Source organism: Myxocyprinus asiaticus, chromosome 9 (assembly GCF_019703515.2).
Source record: "Myxocyprinus asiaticus isolate MX2 ecotype Aquarium Trade chromosome 9, UBuf_Myxa_2, whole genome shotgun sequence".
Classification (NCBI taxonomy): domain Eukaryota; kingdom Metazoa; phylum Chordata; class Actinopteri; order Cypriniformes; family Catostomidae; genus Myxocyprinus; species Myxocyprinus asiaticus.
Window position 1 is genome coordinate 7,884,692 of NC_059352.1, and position 21,330 is coordinate 7,906,021.

At 37.7% G+C, this 21,330-nt stretch overlaps 1 protein-coding gene across 1 annotated transcript; it reads right to left on the reverse strand.

Moving 5' to 3' along the window:
• LOC127445958 (eukaryotic translation initiation factor 2 subunit 2-like) lies at nucleotides 1-19,555 on the reverse strand. The gene is made up of 9 exons (XM_051706497.1): nucleotides 19,410-19,555; nucleotides 18,304-18,478; nucleotides 9,310-9,416; nucleotides 8,963-9,092; nucleotides 8,771-8,871; nucleotides 8,511-8,659; nucleotides 7,877-7,933; nucleotides 760-845; nucleotides 1-525 (listed from the first exon to the last, which is right to left on the reverse strand). Exons 1-9 carry the CDS (start codon nucleotides 19,422-19,424, stop codon nucleotides 350-352), a joined length of 996 nt encoding a protein of 331 aa, XP_051562457.1. The 5' UTR covers nucleotides 19,425-19,555; the 3' UTR covers nucleotides 1-349.
• Between the last annotated feature and the right edge of the window lie 1,775 nt (nucleotides 19,556-21,330).

Below are 21,330 nucleotides of genomic sequence, written 5' to 3' on the forward strand. Positions count from 1 at the left end.
TTTGCCCAGCTGGTATAAATTTTGTTTATTTTTATTTTATTTTTTTAAGGTAATACAACAAATTCACCAACAGTTCATTCATAAAATCCTCCAGGCCTCGCGATCTCCCTCAATATCTCACAGCACTGCAAGCTCACACAGCCAAACTAAACAAATCAAGACTTTGCAAATTCTATATTTCCATGTGCATAGGCAATTCTATAATGGAGATTTCATGTATTTTATTAGAACTCTGTTCTAGTTTAGATTCTGGTGAAATCTGCAATTGAGCTGATTTGTTGAGTTTGGCCATGGAGCACAGGTGTTCAGGTGGGCCGTATAATGGTGGGTGATGGCAAAGGGACAGGCATTAGTTGGCTTTGGCACGCAACTGTGCTCTCTTGCCCGTCACGGCCTGGAAGCCGGTCTTGATGCTGGCGACTGAGCATCGGGAATGACACGTCTCACACTGCAGGAAGTACAGACGTGTATCCTTCTGCAAGATTGTGTCAGGAGACCGACACGTGTGGCATGTCACGTATTCCTCTGCAGGAGGGAAAAACACATGAGGTTGACTCAATATGCTTTTTGCCAAATTAATCTCACCAGAAAGTGTCCAAATACTTTGTCTTCATTTTGAACAGTGTATCTATTCGTTTAGTTTGTGCTATCATTCTTAATAAAATAAATGTAATTTAGATATTTTTTATCTAATGCAATGACATTTATACATTGTCACAATGTAATCACATTCCTATAATTCAACAACCACACACTTACTTATATATCTTCGTAAGACATTCTCTATCTGTTTCTGCTGGAATCTGCCTTTGATGACAAGCTGATTATTTCCGTCTATAGACCCACTGAAAAGTGGAAACATTGGTTAATACGGCTGTTCAACATAAATTTTCATATTAAAACAGAAGTCTATAGTTTTAAGGAACCACCTCAAAATACAATTTCCTTAACTCCCTGGCCAAAAAAATAAATAAATCACCATTTGGATTTAAATAAGCAGATACTTATGAGCCTATGATTGGATCATTATTGCAGTGATTAATATGTTTCAACTGGCAACAATTATTTTAACCCTAACTGATGCAGTGTAGCTTCTCTTTTCTTAAACAACCATGTCAGAAGACGTATCCCGTAGGGATGTAAATCGGCTGTTTCATCACGATATGATCTTCGTATACGATTCTCTTGGCCTACGATCCGATATTTGCCCATACTTCAAAGTCTGCCGCAATACGATTTCGATTCGATTCAGGGGCCTGTGATCGATATTCCGATATTATGTGCCTATTTTACACAATCAATAAAAAAATTTTGCCCTCAAATGCAACCAAAATATAATCTGAATATTTCATTGAGCTCTCTGAAAAGTGCAAATTTAGTATCCACATTGGGACATCCATAACAAAATAAGGTACTTCAGATGTTGAAAAAAATTATACAGATAATAATATATAAAAATAAAAGTCACACACAAGTGATCATCAATCGTTTGATTACAGCTTATTTTTCAGTTTAATCCAATTCAAAGTACTTACATACCCATGACTTGTTTCCAACTATCTGTGCTATCCGCAGTTTTCTTGGCTACAATTTCCACAGTTGTGATGAAAAATTCTGTTACAGTTAACTGGGATATACAGGTGCATCTCAATAAATTAGAATGTCGTGGAAAAATTCATTTATTTCAGTAATTCAACTCAAATTGTGAAACTTGTGTATTAAATAAATTCAGTGCACACAGACTGAAGTAGTTTAAGTCTTTGGTTCTTTTAATTGTGATGATTTTGGCTCACATTTAACAAAAACCCACCAATTCACTATCTCCAACAAATTAGAATACATCATAAGACCAATAAAAAAAACATTTTTAGTGAATTGTTGGCCTTCTATTATATACAGTAAATGAAAGTATGTTCATTTACTGTATATGTACTCAATACTTGGTAGGGGCTCCTTTTGCTTTAATTACTGCCTCAATTCGGCATGGCATGGAGGTGATCAGTTTGTGGCACTGCTGAGGTGGTATGGAAACCCAGGTTTCTTTGACAGTGGCCTTCAGCTCATCTGCATTTTTTGGTCTCTTGTTTCTCATTTTCCTCTTGACAATATCCCATAGATTCTCTATGGGGTTCAGGTCTGGTGAGTTTGCTGGCCAGTCAAGCACACCAACACCATGGTCATTTAACCAACTTTTGGTGCTTTTGGCAGTGTGGGCAGGTGCCAAATCCTGCTGGAAAATGAAATCAGCATCTTTAAAAAGCTGGTCAGCAGAAGGAAGCATGAAGTGCTCCAAAATTTCTTGGTAAACGGGTGCAGTGACTTTGGTTTTCAAAAAACACAATGGACCAACACCAGCAGATGACATTGCACCCCAAATCATCACAGACTGGAAACTTAACACTGGACTTCAAGCAACTTGGGCTATGAGCTTCTCCACCCTTCCTCCAGACTCTAGGACCTTGGTTTCCAAATGAAATACAAAACTTGCTCTCATCTGAAAAGAGGACTTTGGAACACTGGGCAACAGTCCAGTTCTTCTTCTCCTTAGCCCGGGTAAGACGCCTCTGACGTTGTCTGTGGTTCAGGAGTGGCTTAACAAGAGGAATACGACAACTGTAGCCAAATTCCTTGACACGTCTGTGTGTGGTGGCTCTTGATGCCTTGACCCCAGCCTCAGTCCATTCCTTGTGAAGTTCACCCAAATTCTTAAATCGATTTTGCTTGACAATCCTCATAAGGCTGCGGTTCTCTCGGTTGGTTGTGCATCTTTTTCTTCCACACTTTTTCCTTCCACTCAACTTTCTGTTAACATGCTTGGATACAGCACTCTGTGAACAGCCAGCTTCTTTGGCAATGAATGTTTGTGGCTTACCCTCCTTGTGAAGTGTGTCAATGATTGTCTTCTGGACAACTGTCAGATCAGCAGTCTTCCCCATGATTGTGTAGCCTAATGAACCAAATTGAGAGACCATTTTGAAGGCTCAGGAAACCTTTGCAGGTGTTTTGAGTTGATTAGCTGATTGGCATGTCACCATATTCTAATTTGTTGAGATAGTGAATTGGTGGGTTTTTGTTAAATGTGAGCCAAAATCATCACAATTAAAAGAACCAAAGACTTAAACTACTTCAGTCCGTGTGCACTGAATTTATTTAATACACGAGTTTCACAATTTGAGTTGAATTACTGAAATAAATTAACTTTTCCACGACATTCCAATTTATTGAGATGCACCTGTATTTAAGTAAGGGTGTTGATGTAGATGTGTAAAGTCATATAACTGATGCTGGAGCTGAGCAGCAGGTGATTTCTCTTTCACTCATTAGTGCTGTTCAGAATTTTGCCGTTGTCAAGACGTTTCACATGATGGATGAACTGCTCCATGGTACTTTAAAATAGCAAATTCTCATGTAAAATTCAAATGGGTCGCTTTAACTTGCTTGTTCAAAATTTCCACTTCACCCGGACAAGCGTTAATGTCAAGCCCTGTATTAAAACACTTATTAGCCTCGGACAAAAAAAAAAAAAAAAAAAAAAAAAAAAGAGCAGACGAGAGCACAGACGCAGAGCAACTGGCTAAAATGTTGGTGACATTCATTCTTATGTAATCAAACATGCATGTAAACACAATGGGCAAAATCGAGGTCAGCAAAAATTATCGAAGTCATGTCCATATATCATATGATAAGTCAATAACATAATTATCGTGATAGGCCTACTGGTCATTCAGTACATTCAGGTAGTCAGCGGACTTCATTTTATTGCCGCATAACGTTGCTGATCCTAGACCTGACCAACTGAAGCAACCCCAGATCATAACACTGCATCCAGAGGTTTGTACAGTGGGCACTATGCATGACGGGTGCATTGCTTCATGCACTTCCCTTCTTACCCTGATGTGCCTATCGCTTTGGAATAGGGTAAATCTGGACTCATCAGACCACATGACCTTTTCCCATTGCTGCACAGTCCAATCTTTATGCTCCCTAGCAAACTGAAGTCATTTTTTCAGATTAGCCTCACTAACAAGTGGCTTTCTTGTGGCCACACAGCTGTTTAGTCCCAGTCCTCTAAGTTCTCGTCGCATTGTGCGTGTGGAAATGCTCTTACTTTCACAATTAAACATAGCCATGAGTTCTACTGTCGATTTTTTATGATGTGACCAAGCGTTTGTGATCTCCGATCAGGATCATTAAAAAAAAAAATTCCGACCACATTTCTTTCGCAAAGCTGACGGTTCAGCACTATCCTTCCAGGTTTTAATAATGCGTTGGACAGTTCTTAACACAATTCCAGTGATTTCAGCAATCTCCTTAGTTGTTTTCTTTGCTTGATGCAGGCCAATAATTTGCCCCTTCTGAAACACAGTAAAATCTTTTCCATGACCACGGGATACTAGGGGTGTAACGATGCATCGATCCAATAACCAACGATCCAATGTTATCGATACAACACGTCAATATCGATATAGAATTTTTTTTAAAGATGTACCTTTATTTTAATACTGTCATGTCAGTGACGTCCCAACGCATTTCCGTCAGGCGATGAAGCAACCGTATTATATTCATTTCACTGAGGGCTAAATATGCTTTTCATGTGGGACAAGGATGTGCGCAGGGTCTGTGAAGCTTAACTGTGCTCTGCTATTCGTGCGCATAATAAGTATATAATAATATTAACACTATAACATTAATAAATTACACACAATGAAAACATTATCTTTAATATGCATATCTGTTTTGAATATACAACATAACTGATTTAGCAGCAAGGTTCTCTCAGGATTTTATCTGTTTTCCAATGCATTTTGTCAATATTAAACAGCCGTTTTTAATGCAACTGGTCAGAACTGACTTGTACTCTCAAAGAGATGATTTACACAAAAATGAAAATTTGATAACACTTTACAAAAAGGTTTCATTTGTTAATGTTAGTTAACTACATCAGTTAACATGAACTAACAAGAAACACCACTTTTATATAATTTATTAATCTTGGTTAATGTTAATTCCAACACACAGTATATTAATACATTTTCATACATTAAAATAAAAAGATGCATATGTTAACATGAGTTCGTGCACTATGAACTAACAATGAACAATTGTATTATTTTAGTAACTAACATTAACTAAGATTGATAAATGCTGTAAATTAGTGTTCATTGTTAGTTCATGATAGCTAATGCATTATCTAATGCTAATGAACCTTACTGTAAAGTGTTACCAAAAATGATGTCATCATTACTCGCCTTCATGTTGTTCCAATCCTGTCTGACTTTCTATCTTCCGTGGAACTCAAAAGATGATGTTAGTGGGAATGTTAGTTTCAGTCTCAATCCTCTTATTTTATGGCGAAAAAAAAGATGCAGTGACAGTGAATAGTGACTGTGACTAACATTCTGCCAAAAATCCTCAGTGTTCCTCAGAAGAGAGAAATTCATACAGGCTTGAGGGTTAGTAATGATTTACCATCTTTCTGCACTGTGTTCTTAATCCCTATCAGGTGTAAATGATGATGATGAAGGCTTATTATTTTTTTCTTACATCCTTTCTTTTGTTTTTGTCTCCGGACAAGTAACTTATTTACTCGGACAAGTGAATGACCAATTTACTTGTCCGAAGGACAAGCACATGACGATGCTTAATGTCGAGCCCTGTAATAGGTGTTTTCCCGATGACTGCATAATTCCAGCCAGAAAGTTTGGAAGAATAAGTCCAAATGGACTTGGTTTCAAAGCCGCATTCCACAGCTCTGGTGTGGGAACTTTTTAGCTTTAAGCTGAATGAGAGAGGAGAGTCCATTAACGTGAACGAGCTGGTATGCCGACTTTGTTTAAAAACAGTGGCAACGACAAGTGGCATTACAACCTAAAAGCTCATCTAAAACATAACCATCCCATCCAGTTTTCCAAGCTGGGAACCAAAACCTCAGTTGGAGATAGAGAGGGGCCTTTCTGATTTAAATTTTATTTTTATTTTTTTGACATTCCGATTCCAATGTCTGAATATTCTTAAGAATTAAAAGTTGTCCAACAAAAGTAGTTATCGTGACAGGCCTAATGACCAGTTTATGCCATCATTGGATTTTTTTCTTCCCTGACGGCACAGACATATTCCAGGACGACAATGTCAAGATTCATCAGGCTCAAACGGTTTAAGAGTGGTTCAGGGAGGATGAGGAATCATTTTCACACATGAGTTGGCCACCACAGAGTCCTGACCTTAACCCCATTCGAAGTCTTTTGGATGTGCTGGAGAAAACTTTACGGAGAAGACTATCAATTCAAGATCTCGGCCAAAAATGTATGCAACTCTGGACGGAAATAAATGTTGTGACGTTGCATAAGGTTGTCAAAACTATGCCACGACGAATGCGCGCAGTAATCAAAGCTAAAGGCGGTCCAATGAAATATTAGAGTATGAGACTTTTCTTTTTTTTTTTTTTTTTTGGCCAGGCAGTGTATTTCTAAACATTCTAACATTTCAGCTACAGAAAATAGAATTCTCGTGGTGTATAAAACTGATCTATTTCACAACTGAAAACTTGAGCTATTCTGAACATCTGTTTTCTTCCATGTGTCCACTGAGATACGTCACTCTCAACAATGAGGTGTGTTCAGCACTAATACCAGCTCAGTAATCATTTAATAATGCCTTTTGAAACTATCACAGGTTCAACCTGTCTCTATACAGCAGCAATGTTACAGCAATTGCTCTTTCAACTGATTCAGGTTTCATATTTCTTGTAGAAAACCTCTGTAAACTGTTCTGGTGGAAGGTTTCAGTGACACTGAGGCCAGACAGAGACCATGGAAAAATAAACTGACAGTTGGGACACTGGGATGATATTTTATGAGGTTAATGGTCACCCATAAAGAAAAGTGGGTTCAGTCATGTTCCACATTAAAGGAATATTCTGGGTTCAATACAAGTTAACGTCAATCTACAGCATTTGTGACAATGTCGATTACCATATAAATTAATTTAGACTCGTTCCTTTATATTAAAATTTTGTTTTAATTTATGTTAAAATGAGACTTACAATGAAAGTGAATGGGGCCAATTTCTGGAGGGTTTAAAAATGCAGAAATGTGAAGCTTATAATTTTATAAAAGCACTTACATTAATTCTTTATTGTTACAATAACGTTACAATAAACATGTATTTGAGCTGTAAAGTTGTTTAAATAATTTGTATGGTCATTTAAGTGTTTTAGAGTTTACAGTGTTACGTAGTAATAGCAACAAAGTTGTAAACCGTTACACAGTTAAGGCAGGTGATTTTATCCCACTAAAATCATGTTAACATGCATATTGCTTTTTTTTTTTTTTAAAGAAAAGAAGGGACGGGTCTTGCCAATTGAGCTTAACTTGTATTGAACCCTGGAATATTCCTTTGAACTAACAATCTCCAGTTCACATACAGATTCATATACACACACACACAGACACACACACACAAAAACAAACATTCACAATAACTAGATTTTTTACATCTTTTTGAGAAAATTGCAGTTGTGCTTGATAATGCAGAACTTGCCAGCATGAAGCTAGGGTGTTCTGAGGTGTCTTTAGGTCACTGTTATGCGGTTGCTAGGGTGTTCTGGGTGTTTTTCTATGGTATTGCTAAGTGGTTTTAGGTCCCTCAAATGTTGGTTTATGGGATTTTTTTCAGGCAAAAATTCTATGTCAGATTGCATAGGAAAGTCAATAAAACTTAGAATAGTCTGCTCAACAAGCTGAACGATTTCAGGTATCATTCATGAACATTTGACAAATGGTGCAGGATGAGTTACATGTCCAAGGCTAACAAGTAGGATTAGGGGTTTGAATAATTTAATAAAATATAGTATAATCATAGAACAGAATAGACTCACCTTGTACCTAACTCAGCCAGCAAAAAAGCCAAAAGATGTTTTGGCTGTCGGTGCAACCTGACAAATGACAAAATAAGTAGTGTGTAAGAAACATTATAAGTTTTGAAAAAAGGGATAACGGTCCCAGATATCTGACTGAATTGTTAGTTGGCAGCAAAAATGCCACAAAATTGACTAAAATGCCCCCATAATTCATAATGTGGGGGCAAAAAATGCCCCAGTAATGAATTAATTCTGTTTTTATCTTGATTTAGATTATATATATATTTTTTTAAAAAGTCTAGTTATTCATTATTGCATATTAATTTTAAGGATAAGAGTTAATAAAGTCTCAATCTTGAGAACTGCCCTTATAAAAGGTAAGATAATACCACTGAAAATCAAATCCAGGGGGCAAATATTGCCCCTTAATTTCTGACACTGGTTGGCATTCTTAGAGTTACTTGACATGCACTTTTAAAAATAGTATTAAGAATGTTTATATTATCGGGCATCTTAAAGTACATAGATAATGTGTCACTTTCCAGTTGTTCAGAGCAATAAACTAAAGTCAACTCAAGAGAAAAGTAAAAATGTTTTAAGCCTCTAATGTCATGATACTATAAACTGCTTGACATTTACAATTTTGACTTACAGTTTGCAGATGTCTGTGAAATTTACAAAGGAAGTCTTCTTTGTGCCGACTCGGACAACTTGAGGAGGTTTCATCACAAACTTCCTCTTCTCTCCTGCAACCATGTCTGGATTCTTTTCCCGCATGATGTTAAATACTCTGTTCAAAAGCTGAGAAATAATGTGATGATAATGTGAAATCTACTAGATAGCAGCGGCCTTGTTATTATGAGCCCTTTTATCAATTGAAAATGTTCTGTACCACGAGATTCTGCAGTTTACCTCATCATATGTGTAGTCTCTCTCTGAGCCCGCCCAGGCAGGACCCATCTGTGTGCTGAATGTGATGTCATCTGCGTTTTTACAGTCATCATCTTCAACACCTTTCAAACAAACAGCAGAGACTCAGATTGCAAATGTTACATTCAAGGTGTTGAAAAAAATATCCAAACTATGATTATGCACTGTACTTACCGTCATCTTTGCCCTGAATGTCTGTGTCCTCTTGGAAATCTTTAACTTTTCTTGTTTTCTTTTTCTTAGCGGGCAGCATTAAGTCATCATCCTCGAACGCCTCTGGTGGCTCTGTTTCAATCTTCAGCTCCTGGAAATATGATATATATATATATATATATATATATTAGTTTACAATAATGCTTGACAATGGTTTGTTGAACAGAATACACTGCAAAGAAAAAATCTTGTGTAGGTTGAGATTATTTTTCAAAGGCTATTGTCGAAACATATTTAAAAGAAAAACAATTATGGTGGTGAATACACCAGAGAGTGCAACAGTATACATGTGTACACAATTCACTGACCTTCATTCCTTCTTCAAGCTCAGCATCAAAAATCTTTTCCTTTTTCGATTTCTTTTTCTTTTTCTTCTGGTTGAAGAAGTTCAGGTCGTCCAGGTCATCTGATGTTTCTGAATCACAATAGGAACATTACCAAAGAGAACAAATCAAGATTTTTCTTGGTTAATTTTTGATCATGTTCTACATGTCTGATAAACATAATGGTTAACAAGGAATTCAAAAAGGATTTTTGCAGAGGTTAAACTACAAACAGTTTTCACATGCCATAAAAAATTATAAAAAAAAAAAAAATCGCTAAGCTGTAAAGTGTGTCATTTCTAGGGATGCACAGATACGATTTTTTTCTCTCCTGATCCGATTTCGAAACCTGACTTCTCAGTATCGGACGATATCGATTCGATACCACTTTTGTGTTTTTCTTTAGAATATCTATACCTCACTGTGTATAACTGATTGAGGACACTCTTATATATATTATATATATATTAAGAAACAAAAACAACACATTATTTCATTATAAAACAGAGAAAAAAAGAAAAAAAAAACAACAACTATTACATAAAAAAAAAAAAAACAATCACATGTAGCCTATTTAAAATAACTTTTTTTTAAAACTCTACTGGATAATGCAGCAGCAAAATTAACAGTAATTGCAGTAAAAGACTTCAGTAGAAAAGAGGCCAATTGTCTTTACAAATTTTTTCAACATGTGTCAAGACTTAAATTGATGGCACCTTTTATTTTGTTATTTAGAACCCATTCAACTTCAATATAAGTGAAATCTCATATAAAAAATTATAATAAAATACTATTATTAATAATAATAATAATATAAAAATGATATATATACAGGTGCATCTCAATAAATTAGAATGTCGTGGAAAAGTTCATTTATTTCAGTAATTCAACTCAAATTGTGAAACTCGTGTATTAAATAAATTCAATGCACACAGACTGAAGTAGTTTAAGTCTTTGGTTCTTTTAATTGTGATGATTTTGGCTCACATTTAACAAAAACCCACCAATTCACTATCTCAACAAATTAGAATATGGTGACATGCCAATCAGCTAATCAACTCAAAACACCTGCAAAGGTTTCCTGAGCCTTCAAAATGGTCTCTCAGTTTGGTTCACTAGGCTACACAATCATGGGGAAGACTGCTGATCTGACAGTTGTCCAGAAGACAATCACTGACACCCTTCATAAGGAGGGTAAGCCACAAACATTCATTGCCAAAGAAGCTGGCTGTTCACAGAGTGCTGTATCCAAGCATGTTAACAGAAAGTTGAGTGGAAGGAAAAAGTGTGGAAGAAAAAGATGCACAACCAACCAAGAGAACCGCAGCCTTATGACTGTCAAGCAATATCGATTCAAGAATTTGGGTGAACTTCACAAGGAATGGACTGAGGCTGGGGTCAAGGCATCAAGAGCCACCACACACAGACATGTCAAGGAATTTGGCTACAGTTGTCATATTCCTCTTGTTAAGCCACTCCTGAACCACAGACAACGTCAGAGGCGTCTTACCTGGGCTAAGGAGAAGAAGAACTGGACTGTTGCCCAGTGTTCCAAAGTCCTCTTTTCAGATGAGAGCAAGTTTTGTATTTCATTTGGAAACCAAGGACCTAGAGTCTGGAGGAAGGGTGGAGAAGCTCATAGCCCAAGTTGCTTGAAGTCCAGTGTTAGGTTTCCACAGTCTGTGATGATTTGGAGTGCAATGTCATCTGCTGGTGTTGGTCCATTGTGTTTTTTGAAAACCAAAGTCACTGCACCCGTTTACCAAGAAATTTTGGAGCACTTCATGCTTCCTTCTGCTGACCAGCTTTTTAAAGATGCTGATTTCACTTTCCAGCAGGATTTGGCACCTGCCCACACTGCCAAAAGCACCAAAAGTTGGTTAAATGACCATGGTGTTGGTGTGCTTGACTGGCCAGCAAACTCACCAGACCTGAACCCCATAGAGAATCTATGGGGTATTGTCAAGAGGAAAATGAGAAACAAGAGACCAAAAAATGCAGATGAGCTGAAGGCCACTGTCAAAGAAACCTGGGCTTCCATACCACCTCAGCAGTGCCACAAACTGATCACCTCCATGCCACGCCGAATTGAGGCAGTAATTAAAGCAAAAGGAGCCCCTACCAAGTATTGAGTACATATACAGTAAATGAACATACTTTCCAGAAGGCCAACAATTCACTAAAAATGTTTTTTTTATTGGTCTTATGATGTATTCTAATTTGTTGAGATAGTGAATTGGTGGGTTTTTGTTAAATGTGAGCCAAAATCATCACAATTAAAAGAACCAAAGACTTAAACTACTTCAGTCTGTGTGTATTGAATTTATTTAATACACGAGTTTCACAATTTGAGTTGAATTACTGAAATAAATGAACTTTTCCACGACATTCTAATTTATTGAGATGCACCTGTATATACACTATATTGCCAAAAGTATTCGCTCATCTGCCTTTAGACGCATATGAACTTAAGTGACATCCCATTCTTAATCCATAGGGTTTAATATGACGTCGGCCCACCCTTTGCAGCTATAACAGCTTCAACTCTTCTGGGAAGGCTTTCCACAAGGTTTAGGAGTGTGTTTATGGGAATTTTTGACCATTCTTCCAGAAGCGCATTTGTGAGGTCAGACACTGATGTTGGACGAGAAGGCCTGGCTCGCAGTCTTCGCACCAATTCATCCCAAAGGTGCTCTATCGGGTTGAGGTCAGGACTCTGTGCAGGCCAGTCAAGTTCTTCCACACCAAACTCGCTCATCCATGTCTTTATGGACCTTGCTTTGTGCACTGGTGCGCAGTCATGTTGGAACAGGAAGGGGCCATTCCCAAACTGTTCCCACAAAGTTGGGAGCATGGAATTGTCCAAAATCTCTTGGTATGCTGAAGCATTCAGAGTTCCTTTCACTGGAACTAAGGGGCCAAGTCCAGCTCCTGAAAAACAACCCCACACCATAATCCCCCCTCCACCAAACTTCACAGTTGGCACAATGCAGTCAGACAAGTACCATTCTCCTGGCAACCGCCAAACCCAGACTCGTCCATCAGATTGCCAGATGGAGAAGCGTGATTCATCACTCCAGAGAACGCGTCTCCACTGCTCTAGAGTCCAGTGGCTGCGTGCTTTACACCACTGCATCCGACGCTTTGCATTGCACTTGGTGATGTATGGCTTGAATGCAGCTGCTCGGCCATGGAAACCCATTCCATGAAGCTCTCCACGCACTGTTCTTGAGCTAATCTGAAGGCCACATGAACTTTGGAGGTCTGTAGCGATTGACTCTGCAGAAAGTTGGCGACCTCTTCGCACTATGCGCCTCAGCATCCGCTGACCCCGCTGTCATTTTACGTGGCCTACCACTTCGTGGCTGAGTTGCTGTCATTCCCAATCGCTTCCACTTTGTTATAATACCACTGACAGTTGACTGTGGAATATTTAGTAGCGAGGAAATTTCACGACTGGACTTGTTGCACAGGTGGCATCCTATCACAGTACCACGCTGGAATTCACTGAGCTCCTGAGAGCGGCCCATTCTTTCACAAATGTTTGTAGAAGCAGTCTGCATGCCTAGGTGCTTCATTTTATACACCTGTGGCCATGGAAGTGATTGGAACGCCTGAATTCAATTATTTGGATGGGTGAGCGAATACTTTTGGCAATATAGTGTATATATTTTAATTGTATTATACAATAGTAATATATTTCAGTTGTAATTTCTTAACTTTAAAACCTTGGGACTTTTATTTTGATTAGTGTGTCTGTTTGTGGGCTAGTTCACAGAAGTTTAACACTTTGATGCATTCCTCGGGTCTTTAGTGACCCGGGACCTCATTCCAACCCCTGTACCTCACCTATATTTTTTGTTGTTATGCTCACACCTCTTTAGTATTTTTCAACCCTTCTCTTTTAATTGATGTGGTTGACATTTCCGTGGAATTGCCCAACGTAATATGTTTGCGTAATATTAATTTGTGATGTTCTATTTTAAACAGTGCAAACAAGTAAAATGTGAGTTCTGTTGTTTTGAACTGCAAAAACAGAAGTGCATAAAAATGTTAAAGTATAAATAACCTTTTTTTTTTTTTATTTTTTTTTTTTTACATCAAGCATAATGCTATGATATTTAGCTATTTTTCAATATTTTATCTTTTTATCTCCTATTTATCTTTCATTGTGGCTCTCTTTAAAATGTTGGCCTGTCATGTGTCAACAGATCCAATCCATGATCAATGGAAATTATTTATTGTTAGAACAAAAGCTTTTGTAACTTTTTGTACATTTTTAAAACAATTCCGGAGAAAAAAATATAAACGGTATCAGCCAATAGTTATTTGTTAATATCGGTATCAGTCAAAAAATGTCATATCAGTGCATTCCTAATACATGCTATTTCTTATACAAGGTGGTGCTGTTGCAAGAAGAATCAACGAAGAAGCAATGTGGAGGTAAACTATAGCAAGTGTAACACATGAACAGTATGATTTGGCTATTACCATTTGGGTGTACTAGTGAAATTATGTAGGTTGTGCATCTATTTACACTCAAAATGTACCTGAGAAAATACATTTGTGTATCTTTTGTGTTATATGTAGCTCAATGCGTTTGACAGCCAGTTGTATCTCATGAAATTTCAGTGTGGAAGTACTGAATCCTGTCCTAGATTTGTTAAAAATGTCTTGAAAATGTTTTGAAAATATGACACTATCTGGGCATTTTGTAGATCCATTCATGATAGATATACAGTGGTGTGAAAAAGTGTTTGCCCCCTTCCTGATTTCTTATTTTTTTGCATGTTTGTTACACTTAAATGTTTCAGATCATCAAACAAGTTTAAATATTAGTCAAAGATAACAAAATGCAGTTTTTAAATGAAGGTTGTTATTATTAAGGGAAAACAAAATCCAAACCTACATGGCCCTGTGTGAAAAAGTGATTGCACCCTAAACCTAATAACTGGTTGGGCCACCCTTAGCAGCAACAACTGCAATCAAGCATTTGCGATAACTTGCAATGAGTCTTTTACAGCGCTGTGGAGGAATTTTGGCCCACTCATCTTTGCAGAATTGTTGTAATTCAGCCACATTGGAGGGTTTTCGAGCATGAACTGCCTTTTTAAGGTCATGCCACAGCATCTCAATAGGATTCAGGTCAGGACTTTGACTAGGCCACTCCAAAGTCTTCATTTTGTTTTTCTTCAGCCATTCAGAGGTGGACTTGCTGGTGTGTTTTGGATCATTGTCCTGCTGCAGAACCCAAGTTCGCTTCAGCTTGAGGTCACGAACAGATGGCCGGACATTCTCCTTCAGGATTTTTTGGTAGACAGCAGAATTCATGGTTCCATTTATCACAGCAAGTCTTCCAGGTCCTGAAGCAGCCCCAGACCATCACACTACCACCACCACATTTTACTGTTGGTATGATGTTCTTTTTCTGAAATGCAGTGTTACTTTTACGCCAGATGTAATGGGACACACACCTTCCAAAAAGTACAACTTTTGTCTCGTCAGTCCACAGAGTATTTTCCCAAAAGTCTTGGAGATCATCAAGATGTTTTCTGGCAAAAATGAGACGAGCCTTAATGTTCTTTTTGCTCAGCAGAGGTTTTCGTCTTGGAACTCTGCCATGCAGGCCATTTTTGCCCAGTCTCTTTCTTATGGTGGAGTCATGAACACTGACCTTAACTGAGGCAAGTGAGGCCTGCAGTTCTTTGGATGTTGTTGTGGGGTCTTTTGTGACCTCTTGGATGAATTGTCGCTGCGCTCTTGGGGTAATTTTGGTCGGCCGGCCACTCCTGGGAAGGTTCGCCACTGTTCCATGTTTTCGCCATTTGTGGATAATGGCTCTCACTGTGGTTCTCTGGAGTCCTAAAGCTTTAGAAATGGCTTTATAACCTTTTCCAGACTGATAGATCTCAATTACTTTCTTTCTCATTTGTTCCTGAATTTCTTTGGATCTCGGCATGATGTCTAGCTTTTGAAGATCTTTTGGTCTACTTCACTTTGTCAGGCAGGTCCTATTTAAGTGATTTCTTGATTGAGAACAGGTGTGGCAGTAATCAGGCCTGGGTGTGGCTAAAGAAATTGAACTCAGGTGTGATAAACCACAGTTAAGTTATGTTTTAACAGGTGGGGCAAACACTTTTTCACACAGGGCCATGTAGGTTTGGATTTTGTTTTCCCTTAATAATAACAACCTTCATTTAAAAACTGCATTTTGTGTTTACTTGTGTTATCTTTGACTAATATTTAAACTTGTTTGATGATCTGAAACATTTAAGTGTGACAACCATGCAAAAAAATAAGAAATCAGGAAGGGGGCAAACACTTTTTCACCCCACTGTACCTGCTGGATCTCTAAAGGCCAGAATATGTAATAATGTTTGGTGAAAGACCCATGCATTTAAGGGTTAATATGCTTTTCATTCAAAATCTGGTGAATTGCTCCTCAGGTTCTGATCTCAATACATGTTATACAGTAAGTGAACCGAACTATCGAGGATCTACATCGGAGATGTAGTTGTGCGGAGGGCTTGCGTGTTGTGTGTGTGAGAAACATCAGAGCACTGCTGTGCATTAAGACTATATATTTATTTATTAAATGCAGCCTATTGAAATTCACAAAGCTAATGTAAATCACCGGCCACTTTATTAGGTACATCTGTACATCTACTTATACATGCGATTATCTAATCAGCCAATCATGTGGCAGCAGTGTAATGTATAAAATAATTCAGATATGGGTCAGGAGCTTCAGTTAATGTTCACATCAACCATCATAATGGGGAAAAAATGTGATCTCAGTGATTTAGACCGTGGCATGATTGTTGGTGCCAGATGGGCTGGTTTGAGTATTTCTGTAACTGCTGATCTCCTGGGATTTTCACACACAACAGTCTCTAGAGAAGGGGTGGGCAACTATGTTGGTAAAGGGGCCACATCGTGCTTTAAGTAGTGAATATAGGGGGCCACATTGTACTCCTTTTGGGATACAATGTTCCGCACTGATTTGGTTTTTGTATCTTTTATGCCAAGAAATAGTTGTGTACTCAATTTTCTGAAGTGTATATGTGACTGATGGGACTATTCTGCAATGGCCTAAAGTATTGTATTGCTCTACAAAGGCAGATACTTTTCTATCAGGCATTAAAAAACTGAATAAAGGCTGAGCTTATTTTATATTTATTTCACCATCTCTACTTCCCTGTTAATATATTATTCAATTTAACACTCTCTACAGTCTGTTTTAATAAAACAATTTTTTTGAAAATTATAGACCTATTAATGTTTGTCACAAAGCGGGCGAGTTTACTTATTTTATTCTCAAAACTTTACCTGTTTACAGGCTAAAAGGGTCATAATGCAGGTCTCGTCAATGGTTTGACTTTCCATTCTGCACACAACTGAATAAAACAGGCTGCGTGACTATGATAAATGACTGCAAGTGTTAGATTAGCATAGGGGACTTCAACATTTCTAAATTGCACAAATAAAAAAATACATATACATATTCATCTCTCGCTTGCTTTTGCTCGCGTCAATGATTACCCCTCCGCGTGTCAATGATGCAGAGATCTACTTTTATAATTAATTTAATCACTGAGAAGATTTACCTGCAAACTTAGTAGCACCAAACATCACAAGCAGCCTCAAGAATGGACACAGAGTGGCCATATAACACTTTTCATTGAGCAAAATATTGCACTAGAGACCGCTACGTTTGTTCAAAGGGGAAAGCAAGAGCTAGAAAGAGCGCACTCGTGTGCATGGTTGCCAGATTGCCCAAAATAAGTATAACATTAGGTAGAATATTTCCAATTTGCGCAAGTATAAATCTCAAATTGGTGGTGTTGCGTCTCTTATCTGACAACTCTGAGCATGTTAAACGCTTGTGGAGGCACGTTAGGTCCCATTAATGCAAGATAACGGAAATATCCAATGGAAGAATAAATGAGCCGCAGGCCACATTAAACCACATCGAGGGCCGGATCCGGCCCATGGGCCATAAATTGCCCAGGTCTGCTCTAGAGTGTATAGATAATGGTGCGAAAAACAAAAAACATCCAGTGAGAGGCAGTTCTGTGGACGAAAACGCCTTGTTGATGAGAAAGGTCAACGGAGAATGGCCAGAGAGAATGGCCAGAATGCTTCGAGCTGACAGAAAGGCTACGGTAACTCAGATAACCACTATGTACAATTATAGTGAGCAGAATAGCATCTCAGAATGCACAACACGTCGAACTGAGGCAGATGGGCTACAACAGCAGATGACCACATTGGGTTCCACTTCTGTCAGCCAAGAACAGAAAACTGAGGCAGCAGTGGGCCTACCATTTGTGTACCTCCACAGGAATCCAGATTTGTCAGACCAGTTGATGTTTTTCCAATTGTCTACAGTCCAGTTTTGGCGAGCCTGTGCCCACTGCAGCCTCCGTTTCCTGTTCTAAGCTGACAGTAGTGGTACCCGGAGGGGTATTCTGCTGCTGTAGCCCATCTGCCTCAATGTTCAACGTGTTGTACATTCAGAAATGCTTTTCTGCATAGCACTGTTGTAACGCGTGTTTATTTGGGTTACTGTCACCTTCCTGTCAGCTTGGACTAGTCTGGGCATTCTCCTCTTGACCTCTGTCATTAACAAGCCATTTTCGCCCACAGAACTGTCGCTTACTGTTGTGCGTGAAAATCCCAGGTGATCAGCAGTTACAGAAATACTCAAACCAGCATCTGGCACCAGCAATCATGCCACAGTCAAAATAACTGAGATCACATTTTTCCACATTCTGATGGTTGATGTGAACATTAACTAACATCCCCTGTAATTTCTGCACCAATAGTGCCAACATACGGAATTTCAAAAATATTGACTTGGAACAACATGAGTGTGAGTAAAGTATGACAGAAATTTATTTTTTTTGGAAAATATCCTTTCGAACAAGGTAGTGAAAAAAAACACATTGATGCAGGAAAGAATGAGATGCTCTTTACCTTTCTTCCTCCCCTCATCTTCATCAAAATCTATCTCTTTTTCCTCCCCTCCATCAGCCTCCATCTCTTTCGTCTCCAGTTGCTGGCCTTCATCACCCTCTCCTCCATCTTCCTCAAGCATGAAAGGCTTCTTCTTTTTCTTCTTCTTTTTGGTCATAGTGGGGTCAAATATCATCTGGAAGTAAGATGAGTTTAATGAGGAGATGCAACAACAATGACAGTCCACAGACCCTGTCTGATGAATAGGACACTCTTTACAGAGTCAAAAATTTCAAAACGATAGTGACAAGCAATCATATTCTAATTAAACTAGTCAGATCTAATTCTACAAATCAAATGATGTCAACTACAATTAGTTTCAGAAACGTGGAATATTGGTGCTTGTGGTCCTAATTTTGTTTTGCACAAAGATAACAGATCAATATTTTCAAGGAGATGCACTCAATTTTCATTTAAAGCATTGGAATTATGTATCAACTAGACAATAAATGTGAAAGCTCCTTTGGACGGTACAGTTGGCCCTTCCAGAATGTACTGTGGTGGTACCATGGTGCAGCAATAACATGGTACTTAATAATTACCACATTTTTGTGGAAATAGTACTTTGAGGTACTTCAAGGAAGACCATGATCTTACCTTGGTAGATGGCATGTATCCAAAATACCATGGTAAATGTCCAAAAAACACCATGGTACTACCATGTTCAAGCTACAATGGTATTCCCATGGTATCATCCCCAATAAATCATGGTATTACCATTATATATGTCCAAAAAACTATTGTACTATTATGGTACATGCCCACAGAACTACTGTATTACCATGGTACCATGTCCAAACAACTGTGGTAGTACCATGGTACATGGCAACAAAGACACCATGGTATTACTTGTTTTGTTAGTGAAATGGCATGACATGATAGTAAACATCTTACGTTTTTCTGACTATCTCATCAGCTGACAGTCGACAAAAATGATCTAGAAACGAGGAGCTGGTGCACGTTTGCTCACATCCTTTACTAGTAGGCCCAATTGTTCTTCCATTTTCATACTCTAAATAAACCATAATTAAATTACAATCAATGCTTCACAGCGTTTATTTACTTACCTCATCTCCTGACATGTTTTTGGTTGGTTGTGAAGACGCTAAAAGTAAAATGAAGCGTTAAAATATACTATTTTAACGGTACACCCTTCCTCGTTCAACGCGTTGCTCGCGTCCGGGCAGAATTCTGTACGCATGCGCAGTAAATGAGTGCGCAATGCATGATGGTAGTTGTAGTTCAGGGCGTATTGTCATATAGAAATAGTTTTCTGAGATTATTGGGGCTCGTGAGGCAAAACCCTTCGTGCTGACACAAGTGTGAGTGTGTTTATTTTATGCATGTTCATAATTACTTTTCAGACCATTTTATTCCTCAAATCTGTTTAAAATTGCAGTGGGATTCCTAGATTGTGGAGAGCAGTTGCTTCCTCCCTCACTGTCTGCTTTTTTATTAATCGTTTGAGGTACATAGCAACAAAGTTACCTCTTGTAATCATCATATATTTAGTTATACTATGAAACTGTTGGTGAAACTCACTGCAGCCTGATTGTATAAGGTTAATATGATAAGGAAAATATAATATTAAAGAAAAGTGAAATGTTTTGATCTTTTTATGTAATTGATATAAATTTTGACTGTGTCTAAAAATCTTGCATTTCTTTTCAGATACTTAAAACCACTCTGGATTTATTCAGGCTCAAATTTTCTGGGAAATATAGAAGGGGCAATTGCATGAAGCACAGTAATAGAGGTACTTTGCAAATTAGGAATCATATTAAATTAAGTCTGTTGCAACAAATTGATACACCCAGAATACATACAGTGTTCATCGTTATTCATATTCATTCATAGAAGTTATTCTTTACCATCTTCATATTATGTTTGACATGTATAGTTCTTCAAAAGTGGGGTACAATATTCAGCATTGCATGCTAATTGTGAAGTAGTAATATATGGTGTACTATGCAACAATACTTTAACCAATAAATTATTAGTTATTAGGGTGCAACGGGGCTAAAGGCACACCTTAATGAAAATGTGCTTCTTTTTTTTTTCTGGTCACAAAGTGTATCAAGATTGAAAAAATTATTTTCTTTTTATTGAATATTGATGGAGAAACATAATTTTTGTGAAGAAAAGAAAATAACACAGTTGTTTTGATTGAAATTATTTTCTTTTCCTTTTTTTTTTTTAAATGTGGTGAGGGAGCATTTTACCCCATACTTGGGGTAACAGGCCCCCTGGGGGGTTATTGTGATATCATGTTAATATAGGGGCAATAGTTATAGAGAAAAATTTGTCAACTTAAGCAAATACTTTTGAGACAGCAAGACACGTTTTTTAATAACAAAATAAGATCGTTCTTATTCAAAATTAGCACTTCAGAAAAGGGTTAATCATTTTCTGTTAATTTCAATCACATTTGGCATTTCATAACATCTCAAGGATTATATAAACAAATTAATCTCCACTGTGATTCGATCATTAAATATGAGCCCACTTTTAAAAATGTTCAGAACAAATCTATTCGCCTCACTTAAGAAATGTGTTTTATAGGGGCCTTTAGCCCCTGCAACATGGGGGGCTTTTTACCCCAAATACTATCTTTGCACTTGGACAGTTTTGATTCATTTGTGCAAAACTTTTGATTTAATCATCTTGAACAAAATGAAAATGGCAAATAAGTATTTTGCCTCCAAATAAATGTGATAATTTCAGGGATTCTCATAAATTTGCAACATTTTAAAAATTATTAAATATTAGATCAAATTACCTCAAAATCAAACTTTAGACATTGCACGCAATGATCTCATGGATCAGGAATATGTTTCAGTCTAAAGTGACAAACAGGTTTTTAGGAAATTACTGTGGTGGTTTTTGTTACTGTTTAGTGTTTTAGGAAAAAATGAAATTGGGGCGGAACACTGATGATGTATATATTCTCAAAACTTCATCAGGAAACACACTGCAGATCAACATTAT